At 35.1% G+C, this 11,237-nt stretch overlaps 2 protein-coding genes across 4 annotated transcripts; one reads left to right on the top strand and one right to left on the bottom strand.

Annotated features, from left to right (window-relative positions):
• The first annotated feature begins 2,714 nt into the window (after positions 1-2,714).
• On the top strand, positions 2,715-7,145 carry LOC133810204 (uncharacterized). Of its 3 annotated transcripts, none has more exons than XM_062246015.1 (14): positions 2,715-2,871; positions 3,032-3,186; positions 3,300-3,389; positions 3,474-3,539; positions 3,694-3,759; positions 3,888-3,973; positions 4,075-4,120; positions 4,313-4,367; positions 4,631-4,707; positions 4,861-4,999; positions 5,084-5,211; positions 5,295-5,399; positions 6,404-6,547; positions 6,768-7,145. In XM_062246015.1, the coding sequence occupies exons 2-14, from the start codon at positions 3,169-3,171 to the stop codon at positions 6,831-6,833; spliced, it is 1,086 nt and encodes a 361-aa protein (XP_062101999.1). In that variant the 5' UTR covers positions 2,715-2,871; positions 3,032-3,168; the 3' UTR covers positions 6,834-7,145. The 3 variants fall into 3 exon arrangements, with proteins under 3 accessions (XP_062101999.1, XP_062101993.1, XP_062102002.1); XM_062246018.1 differs by having other exon boundaries at positions 2,854-2,871; positions 3,011-3,186; XM_062246009.1 differs by having other exon boundaries at positions 2,791-3,186.
• A 96-nt stretch (positions 7,146-7,241) lies between these two features.
• LOC133810188 (uncharacterized) lies at positions 7,242-9,370 on the bottom strand. Its single transcript, XM_062246008.1, has 4 exons — positions 8,527-9,370; positions 8,059-8,420; positions 7,757-7,838; positions 7,242-7,662 (listed from the first exon to the last, which is right to left on the bottom strand). Exons 1-4 carry the CDS (start codon positions 9,133-9,135, stop codon positions 7,438-7,440), a joined length of 1,278 nt encoding a protein of 425 aa, XP_062101992.1. The 5' UTR covers positions 9,136-9,370; the 3' UTR covers positions 7,242-7,437.
• Positions 9,371-11,237: the final 1,867 nt, after the last annotated feature.

Raw genomic sequence — 11,237 nt, forward strand, 5'->3', positions numbered from 1 at the left:
CTCATTTACGTAGATGATATGCTTATAATGGGGAAGGATTGGGATCATATCAACAAACTGAAAAATGTGCTAAAAGGTGAATTTCAAATGAAGGATTCAGGAGCTGTAGTAAAAATTCTGGGGATACATATCACGAGGAAAAGAAAGGCACAAATGTTAATGTTATCACAAGAGAAGTATGTGAAAGATATACTCAGAAAGTTCAATATGACAGATGCTAAAGTGGCTGGTTTACCTATAGCAGGACACTTCATATTTTCTACAGAACAATCACCTAAGACAATTGAAGAGAGAAGAAAGATGGCTAATGTACCCTATGCGGAGGCAATTGGAAGTGTAATGTACTCTATGGTGAGCACTCGACCAAATCTAACATATGCAATGAGCACTCTAAGCCGATACATGTCAAATCCGGGTCAAGAGCATTGGAATGGAATGAAATGGTCACTAAGATATCTGAAGTCAACTCAGAATCATGGCCTGCTGTTTAGAAAGAATGGTGAGAAGATAAATTTAAAGGGATTTGTGGATTCTGATTATGCTGCAAATAAGGACACAAGAAAGTCATTAACTAGCTTCTATTTTCTGTTGAATGAATGTTGTGTCAGCTGGAAATCTCAGCTCCAACCCGTAGTGGCACTCTCCACTACAGAAGCTAAGTTTATGGCAACAACTGAAGCCTTCAAGGAAGCAGTTTGGATAAAGGGATTGCTGAAAGAAATCCAAATGTTTGAAGACAAAACAGTGATATACTCAGATAGTCAATCTGCCATATACTTGAGTAAAAATCCTGTTTACCATGAAAGATCTAAACATATAGACATAAGAATGTTTTGGATAAGGGACAAGATAGAGAGTGGAGAAATTGAACTTGAGAAGATTGCAAGTGAGGAGAACCCCGCTGATGCTGGAACCAAAATGCTAACTACCAGCAAGTTTCAACATTGGTTGGAGCTGCTGAATTTTGGAGCAAGCTAATGAGCTAGTTTACTTCCCAACTGGTTTCCCTTTCATCTCATCTTACTGTGAATTGAGGAGGAATTTGTAGTGTTTGTAATCCACAACAAGATTGTTAATCAGTTAGATTGTTAGTTAATTAGAGTTCAACTAATATTCTGTTTTTCGGTTTTAAGTAATCTCTTGTAACTGGTTTTGTTGCTCTCATTATAAATATGAGTAACAGCCAGCTTTAGAAGGGTGTGAGAAAAAGGAGAGTCATCTGAGTGTTTTTCATAGAGAGATATAGTGTGTGTTTGCAACGAGCAAGAATAGGAGTTGTATGTAAAGAATTTGTTCTTGAGATTAGAAGAGAGGTGTAGAAGACAACTTCATTGAAGAGGCTCAGAGGTGTACACAAGAATATTGGTGGCTGTAACTTTCTAAATAACTAAGGGAACTCCCAGATTGGGAAGAACTGGATTAGGTCACCATATTGGTGACTGAACCAGGATAATCTTTGTGTCTCTTCTTCTCTTTTCTTTGATTAAATTATGTTATTTGATTGTTCATAATTTTTCTGGTTTTTTTGCATATACATTGCTGATTTGCATGTGTTTGAGAATTTGTTTATGTTTAGTAGAGTTTTATTCCTGAGTTACATCATATCATAATAAAGAAAATGTAAGTGGTGTTTCACGAGCTAGTGCATTGAAGAAATGTGAGTGATTTCTAATGCAAAAAGGGCTGAAGAAGCTATGCACCAAATGAGGAAATGATTGGAAGAGAAAACAAAAGATAAAGTCATTATACTTGTTTTTCGAGCACACAACTAGCGATAATTAGATACACATAAGAGCAACCACAATGGTGTGGCTTATTAGGTAGCCATTGACCATTTTTTGACAAGCACCGTGGCTTGTTCTTTTTTGAAGCACTGGAGGGCTTTAATATTTAAGCATTGTTGCCTCTGTTAGGCAACGGTGGTTTTTTTTGTTTTGGTTGTATTATATATATAAATGTAACTTTTGGGTTGACTTAATATTGGAGCATTTTTATGAAAAAGTTGCTAAAAATGATGTGGATGAGAGAGAAAATAAAAAATTATATTTTTGGATGATTTGGAGATGTTAAGCATCTAATGGGGTAGCCACTATTGGAGTTGCTCTTAGAGCAGCCACAATGGTGTGACTTATTAGGTAGCCATTGTCCATTTTCTGACAAGCATCGTCCATTTTCTGACAAGACCGTGGCTTGTTCTTTTTTGAAGCACTGGAGGGCTTTAATATTTAAGCACCGTTGCCTCTGTTAGGCAACGGTGGTTTTTTTTGTTTTGGTTGTATTATATATATATATTATATATATAAATGTAACATTTGGGGTGACTTAACATTGGAGCATTTTTATGAAAAAGTTACAAAAAATGATGTAGATGAGAGAGAAAATAAAAAATTATATTTTTGAATAATTTGGAGATGTTAAACAACTAATGAAGTTGAAGTAGCCACTATTGGATCTGATCTGAGTACTAGCTCAGAGATTTGCAGATACTTTTGAGAAGCAACGTAGGTTTATAGATGAGATTTGTCTCAAAAACTAATTATAATGAGATTTTTATAGAAAAGAATTAGTTTTGTATATTATAATATTAAATATTATTGTAACGAATGTTGTAAATTTTCGTTTAATTTATGGAAATCTTTGTGGGTAAATGTTGTTATATGGGCCCAACTTAGTAAGTGGGCATTGGATTTGTCAAAAAAGGCCCACGAGAGGCCCGGGCGAAGGTCCCGAAGCCGAACCAAGCGCGAAGTGAGTTGGGAAGAAGGAAAAATAAAATGTTATCATAGAAATTAAAGAGTAGAGATCGGGAGAGGCCAGCCATTTTTTGGGGGTTTGATTTGAAGAGATAAGATTCCAGGAAGGAAAATCAAGGTCAGTGAGCGAGTATATTCCACAATTTTGTGTTGTTTTCTTCTTCATTCTTTTGTTTCTAATCGGATTTTTGTTTGAGTTTCTTCGCATCCAAAAATGGTGACTTTCATTTGGTATTTGACGATTGTGTGTGAGAAAGAGGTGTTCTTATCATGTGCAGGGAGCGAGTGTGTGAGATTTAGCGAGCGAGAGATAGAGAGAGGGTGTGGTTAGAGCGCGAGCGCTGTCTGTCTGTGAGAGCTTTCTGGGTTTTTGAGTGTTAGGGTTTCTCCCTGGTTTTTCTTTGACCTTCTTCTCATGGAGCGCAAGCTTGTGGTAAGTTTTTGTTGAAGTAATTCGTTAATTCCTCTTATTGGATATTCAAGTTTGAAAATTTTGGAATTGTTTCTTTTCTTTATTGTTGTGTAATTTAAAACTGGATTTTTTAGGTTCTGGGTATTCCGTGGGACGTTGAAACCGATGGGTTGAGAGAGTATATGAGCAAATTTGGAGAATTGGAAGATTGTATTGTCATGAAGGTTAGCTAAGTTCCCTTTTCTTGTATATTAAAGAAATGAGCTTTATTAATGTGATGTTTGATTTTATTTATTTCTTGTTGCTAGGAGCGTTCAACTGGTCGATCTCGTGGATTTGGCTATGTGACATTTGTGTCAGAAGAAGATGCTAAGGTGGGTGAATTTTAAATTTGGACAATTTTGGTTAGTTGATTTCAATGCGTTCGTGGATTCGGGTTAATAATGCTTGAAATATTATGTCTTCGTATTGATCTCCGTGGTCACTACTTGATTATGTTAGCTGATATCTCGTGTCTTCTACGTACAGAGTGCTTTATCAGGGGAGCACTTCCTTGGGAGCAGAATGCTGGAGATTAAAGTCGCAACCCCAAAGGTTTCGTAAAACTATTGTTGCTTTAATTTTCGTTTAGAATGCTTAGTATGGGCATCTGTAAGATTAAAGCGTCAGTATAAAAGAGGACTGTTATGGCTGATGTTTAGTACATTTGTATATTTTTTCAGGAAGAAATGAGAGCACCTGCTAAGAAAGTGACCAGAATTTTTGTGGCAAGGATTCCACAATCAGTGTCAAAAGCTACTTTTCAGAGGTAATTTGAGTTTATTTTCTAGAAATCGTTTATATATTCTCTAATTAATTGATGACCTAGGGTGTATGCGTACATGATATTATTGTTTCTTCTCTTTGCAGTCATTTTGAGAAATATGGTGAGATAACTGACTTATACATGCCAAAGGTGCCCTTTCTTTCCTCTCGTGTGAATGTGATTACATTTGGAGAATTAGCTTTAGAAATGTAACTGTACATGTTGATTATGTGTGTACATTCAACTTGATAAAACATTCATATCTGATGTAGACTCATTTTTTACTCGTAAACTTTTTAAAGCTTGTACTGGTTATGTTTAACTTTTCTAAATGTGGTTCAGGATCAAGGCTCGACTACACATCGTGGAATTGGGTTTATCACCTTTGCGAATGCAGGTCTGTCCATTCATTTTATGTTTATGGTGAATTTACAGCTTCTACAATATAGAAAATGTCTTGCATGTTGCTGTAATTATAAAGTATAAGCTGTCTGATATTTTTATTACCTGCCCTGATTTCCAATTATGTAAGTTTATTGTGTTCAGAAACAGAAGCATGATTGTTTTGAATTTTGATCATACAGTTCTCTTTTGGTCTTAAATATTAAATTTATGTATTTATATTATTAACGAAGCATATGTTGATCTAAAATATTGCAGAGTCTGTTGATAACTTGATGGCTGACACTCATGATTTGGGAGGTTCAACTGTAGTTGTTGATCGAGCGACTCCTAAGGTAGGTCAGATGATAGAGCATAATAAGTTCTCAGTACGTTTTCTTACTGACATGGTTTATATAAATATATATATATATATATATATTAAGTTACAAGAATAATTGTATTATGAAAAACTAATTGATTTAAGAAATATCATATCATGTTATCAGGAAGATGACTTTAGGCCTCCAGTAGGCAGAGTGCCACAGGGTGGATATGGTGCATACAATGCATATATTTCTGCAGCAACCAGATATGCAGCGCTTGGAGCTCCTACCTTATATGACCATCCAGGACCTATGTATGGAAGTAAGTGCCGCTGCAGGGATTCTGTAATTTATGTTGGTAATGATGATCCATGCAATCAATGATTTCTTTGTCCTGTTTAATTAGGAGGTGAATCTACACGAGGAGTGGGAAAGAAAATCTTTGTTGGTAGGTTGCCTCCAGAGGCATCTGTTGAAGACCTTCGTCAATACTTTGGAAGATTTGGCCGTATAATGGATGTCTATGTTCCCAGGGTGAGATAGCATGTATCTTCAGTCAGTGTAGAAATAGAACACTTAAATTAGGTAACTAAATGAAATAATGTATCTGATAATAGGACCCCAAAAGAAGTGGCCACAGAGGTTTTGGTTTTGTAACATTTGCTGAAGATGGTGTAGCAGAACGGGTGGCACGGAGGTCTCATGAGATATGCGGACAACAGGTATGACTTGAATTTATTTGTGCCATATCTGGCTAAATGTTTGATGCTAAATTGCTAACTTTCAAGGCCAAACTTAGTAGTAAATTTATACAGGATTGTAGGAGGATTTCATGACATCCTTTAATTCATTATTTTATAATGTTTTTGGTTCACCTGTCATATCATGACATCACAACATCTCCCATCATACAATGCTTTCAATTCCAAACAGATAAATTCAGACTTAGTTTTCCTTGATATGATTGGGGGATACCAAGGTGAATGCATGGTATTCATATGTATTAGCCAGATTCTTTCTCGTCACCTAGTGCTGATGTGATTTACTTACTTATGGCTTTATCTCATTGGCCTCTCATTAGAGTCATTGCTTTACTTCTATGGATGCTGAGCTTTGGTACATTGTATTTCTATCATTTCTTCGATGCTCAACCATTTTATATTCTTAACATTAACTAATTTATAGTCATTTATATAATAATTTGGAGACACTGTTTTCAAGAGGACATGTAAAATCTGTGTTTAGTTAAGTCAAATTCATATAAGAATTGTGAGTATGTAGCATGATGATTTTCAAAAGCCTTAAAACCTCTTCCAAGTTCCAGGTTTAACTCTTTTCTGTGCTTAGGAATTGTGATGTTCTATGAAAACAGTTATCTTGATGATTTCTATATGTTACAAGGGTAACAATTTTTATTTTTCTCTTCTAATTATTCTCAACTCAAGTCAAAGCTCCTTGTCAGTTTAGGATGTTGGTTGATTCTTTTAAATTTAGGTTCTAGTTCACTGTTCACCTAGGTGTGTGTGTGTGCGTCTGTACTAACTCCAATTGTAAGGGTCAGTTGTTTTTCTATAATATGGTGCAATACAAATTATCATCCTTACCTTGCTCTTTGGAAGCCTCGACTCTGGATTTGCTAATGCTCATACAATGCCTGTGAGTCGCAACTAAAATGTAGGTTGCTGACCTAACTTCTGTTACTTTTATTTGTGCTTGTACATTTTAGGTTGCAATAGATACGGCCACACCTCTTGATGATGCTGGCCCTAGTGGAAATTTTATGATGAATAGTGCAGAAGCCTTTGGGGGATATCCTGGTCCAATGCGTGGTGGCTATGGCCGGATGTATGGAAGCCTGGATTTTGATGACGTGAGTAATACTATATTGGCTGAACTTAAAATTTAGTTTTCATTGTGTTCCATGTGTTACTTTCAAAACGAACAAACTAGTCCATTCTAGTGAGACTTCTTAAGTAGTGAATTGCCTTTTGGTTTTTGTGGCATCTCTCGAACAAGAATAGTTCAAACTTATTTATTTTCTTCAAGAAGTCTCTACTTGATATGTTAAACGGTGCTTTGTTGTTTTGCAGTGGGGGGGTTATGGAATGGGCAGTGGGAGACCGTCAAGAGCAGATTGGAGGTACAGGCCATACTAAAGGATTCTTGGGGTCTTTTCTTCAGGCTATAAATAATTATTGTCAGTCATTTTATTTCCATAAATTGGTATAATGCTATAAGTTCCATGGGAAGTTTAGTTGGGGTTGAATGTTGATCGACTTGTGCAAAAGTAGCCTCCATTTGGGAATTTGATGGTCGTGGATAAGAAATTTAGCATGAAAGAAATTTAGTGTTTATTCCAAAACCTTTACAAATCGCGTGTATGATACTATGATTCATGTAGATGTTTACTTATATTTATTTTTCTAAAAATAATCTACTCCATCCGAGGAGTTCTTTCTTGCCTTAAATTAAGCAGTGAATGGTGTTGGAATGAATATATGATGGCATTATATAGCATTTTATGTATTAACGGCAATGTTGCGATCATTATAAATTGCAAAACACAAGGATAAGCATTTTCTTTGTTATTTCAATCCAACCGTTTAAACTTTGAGGAGCTCCCTAAGTCTAACCAACTCACTATTCTATGTGACCTGTTACATCAAATCAAATCACATTCAAAAAGAAGAAAATCGAAAAAGAAAAAGAAAAGCTAGTTCAATGAACAATTCAGATTTAAGGGTAAAATAAAAAACAGAGCTAGAAAGCGCGGCAGGTAAAGAAGCGGCCTAGTAATCCGACCCTAATTTGCTTTCGTAAGCAGAAGAACTTGCGTGGAGTCTTAAGAACCTCATGGCTGTGGCTGTGGCTGTGGCTTTCGTTGGCTGATAAATTGGTTCTCATTTTGTGTGCTTTATACTGTGATGTTCTCAGCTTGTCTATGATCTTATCCATTGTAGCTGACCTCTTCTTTTCTAGTTTCATCTGAAAATGAAGTAAATGTGATAAGAGTAAGAGGAGTACTTGAGTAGAAGATGTATAATATGTTAGACATATATGATATGATTTTAATCTCGACCTCAAGTTTTCTAATTGCAGCTTCTGCTTTTGCCTTCTGTAAATTCTCCCATGCAATGATTTTGGCTTCCTCTCTTTGCCACCTGCATATCCCACGCACCATTTATATATATAAATAAACATATTTTGGAATATAAAGGAAAATCAGACAAGCACTGCAAATTTGATCCCAATTCAATGTTATGGAACATAAGAAAGAAAGCTGAGAAAGAATATGGTGTCTCTTTCTGTATTAATGTTCCAAAAGTGAAGTACATAAATGAAAATGAAGACTTGAGATGAGAGAAGAAGAAAAAATCGTACTTTGAGTTGTCCATGGCAGACTCTGAAACATCAAAAGAAGAAGCTGAAACTGCCAAGGCGTTTTCACTGAGGTCATTATTATTAACATCAAGCTTGTCTTTCTTACTGATTCTTATTCCACGTTTCTTTGACCACCGAGTCATGGTGGCTCGCTTGTCAACCTGAACATCTTTGACTTCTATTTTACCAGAATGATCATCACTATGCTGCTCCATTATAGAAAGTAGAGCTGGTGGAGACGAAGTAAGCGACAACCTCCCTACCTCCATGGATGAACGAGCACAGTCCTTATTTGGAGTACTCATTTGGTTCGCCATTTCTCGCTTAGAAACAGTCCTGGAAATCGAGGATTCACCATCTTTCTATGAACAAAAAACCAGATCAAAATCAAATTTTGCTGTGACCCTTTTGATCTAATGACGAATCTAGCTAACCCCATATGAAAAAAAAAGAAGATAAAGATTGTACCTTGGGAGATGGGGTTGAATTAGAATTAGCACTATTCTCTCCTAATTCTGGCCAAATGGGAACAGTAGCCATTCTAGAGAGCTGTCCTACTCCTACTCCAACACCACTACTGAAGACACTTTCAGCTGCCAAAACACCAGTCGAAAAAGGCGAACCACTCGCGGCCACACAGCTCCTCAAGCTGCCGCCACCACCGCCGCCGCCTTCCACCACTGCAGCTGGAGAATGGTTTGAGTAGTAGCCAGTAGCCGGGTGAACAATTGGGCCACTTTTGGACTTTGGTCGCTTCTGATACTGAGAATTATTATTGTTATTATTCAAACACTTGCTACTACTACTGCTACTAGTCATGGCTTGTCCAAAAACCGGGCTGCAAATCCACCTCTCGGCGTCCTCCCATTTAGAGGGCAGTGTTCTTCCACTGTTGAAACTCATTAGAGCAGCTGATGATGATGAACCAATCTGCAGACCACCTCCGATTGACGTCGCCGGTGGCGGCAACCGCTCTGAGGCCCAACCCTTTTGAGAGCCACCGGTGTTTCCACGATATTGTGGAGCTCCTGGGCTTGGATATGTACCTAGATCATGGGAAACCGAACGTTTTTTCATGCCTTTATTATGTTAGTTCTCCTTTCTAATCACTCCAACACTAGTTTTTCTTAATAAAAGTATACATAAATTACTCAAAAAAAGAAAAAGAAAGTATATATGAATATATATCAGTATATCTGTACTAGTACCACTACATGTATATTAATTATTTCACTTTCAGTGTCAAAATCTGTTTTTGGAAGCTTATTTCACTCATTTTCCCCCTTTCTTTTATATACAGCTGTAGGTTTGGGCTATTGCATTTTTTGGCTGTGTTTTAGAATTTGGCCTGGCCAAACATAAATACATATAAAAATGTATGCTTATATGAGTTTAAGTATGTCAATTTGATTGGATTGGACCACTCAGAAGGATCATTAAGGTGCTTTAGAATGGTTGTGATGCTGCCAAACTTAAGATCAAACAGAAAAAAGTAAAACTTAATGAAGAAGACAAATAATAAGGCCATTTAATTTTCAACCATTTTAGTTTCTGTATATTTTGCTGTTCCAATTAACTGTGTGTACTTTGGTTATTATTATTATTATTTATTTTTGTTACTGTATAATTTCCCATAAAATAATAAATAATAAATAAATAAAATGTGGCTTGGATTAGTCATGGGTTCACAGTTCAGAGTCTAATCCGTACGGTTCAACATTTGGTTTAGATTATGCCAAATCAATAAACTTGGACACAAATATTCAATGCAAAACACTATTGTTTTGTCTTTTTTAACCTTGAAAAGTAGAAAAACTTTTTTTTTTCACTTTGATACAAAATAAATGATAATGGTAGATAGTAGATATATATTACTAATAAGAAACAGTGGAGAATGTGGCAGTTATGGTACACGTGCACACATGAATACAATTAATAATTACTATATATATATATACATGAAAATTAGGTTTGTATAAAATCTTGCATGTGTTTCTGGTTTCTGGTTAAGTTTTCAGGGGGTTTGGTACGAGGCAAAGTGTAGGTGGGTATGAAAATATAAAATATATTTTTTTTATGTTTAGTTTAAATTTTTATAAAGCAAAATTAATAATTTTTGTGAGAATTTTAACGATAAAGTAAATTATTTTATACACTGAGTTTAATTATTTTCATAATAAGTTCATTTATATATATATTTTTTTAAAGTAACTCAACTATTCAAAAACTAATACCCCAAACAAAAACTAATACCCCAAAAGAGTTAGCTGTAGAATCATGCGATGATTTTGAAAGTAGTGTAGAAAATTCAAGTACTTTTGTTTCAAGTTAATAATAATGTTATATTAATGCTTATAACAGTTACCATATTTATAAACAGTAGATGACATTGATTTCAAAACAGTTTTAGAGTGGACCCATTGAGTTTCCCTTTGCAAGGGCAAAGAGTGTTATATTCGACATCTTATGATTAGTCAAAAGACAGACCAAAAAAATAGCATAAATGAAGGTTTATTTTGATTAATTATGCATATGGAATGCCGGACAAGGCTTGGCTTAACCTTATCATTAATTGGTCTTATATTCTTATTATTTTCATACAAAACGCAGAGAAAAAAAAAACTTTATTATGAAAGAAAAATACAAACCAGCCTCATCTTTTATTTTTAACCGATTGACCTATTCGATTAATTGACATATAAATATATATTAAAAAACAAATTATTGCAAGCTTAAAAACTCATTGCCTAACAAGAGAGACATGAGAGTGAAAACAAATGAAATTTATTGAAGACTTGAAAGCTTTAAATGGTTTCCCTTTGTTTTGGTTGGAAACTCGTTTTAAACAAACCAGTAAGTTAATTATAATGTAGTTAGAAGAAATATGTGTATTTATATATGTACATGCCAAACAAGAACTATATGTATATATCTTTGTATTTTTCTTGCATTTATGAAAAACTATAAGAATGGTTAATTGTAAATGGATAAATACAATGTCAGCTACTCATGAGCTGGCTATTGGTCCATAGTACTATAGCTTAGGAATTTTCGTACTGCCAAACATAAATATATGTATATATTTATAGAGAATTCTTTGGCACATGTCCTTAAAACGTAACTGATATAGAATATTATAATTATAGCAAGTATTTTGACGCTTTTCGAAAAATATAAGA

The sequence above is a fragment of the Humulus lupulus genome, chromosome 1 (assembly GCF_963169125.1).
Source record: "Humulus lupulus chromosome 1, drHumLupu1.1, whole genome shotgun sequence".
Lineage (NCBI taxonomy): Eukaryota > Viridiplantae > Streptophyta > Magnoliopsida > Rosales > Cannabaceae > Humulus > Humulus lupulus.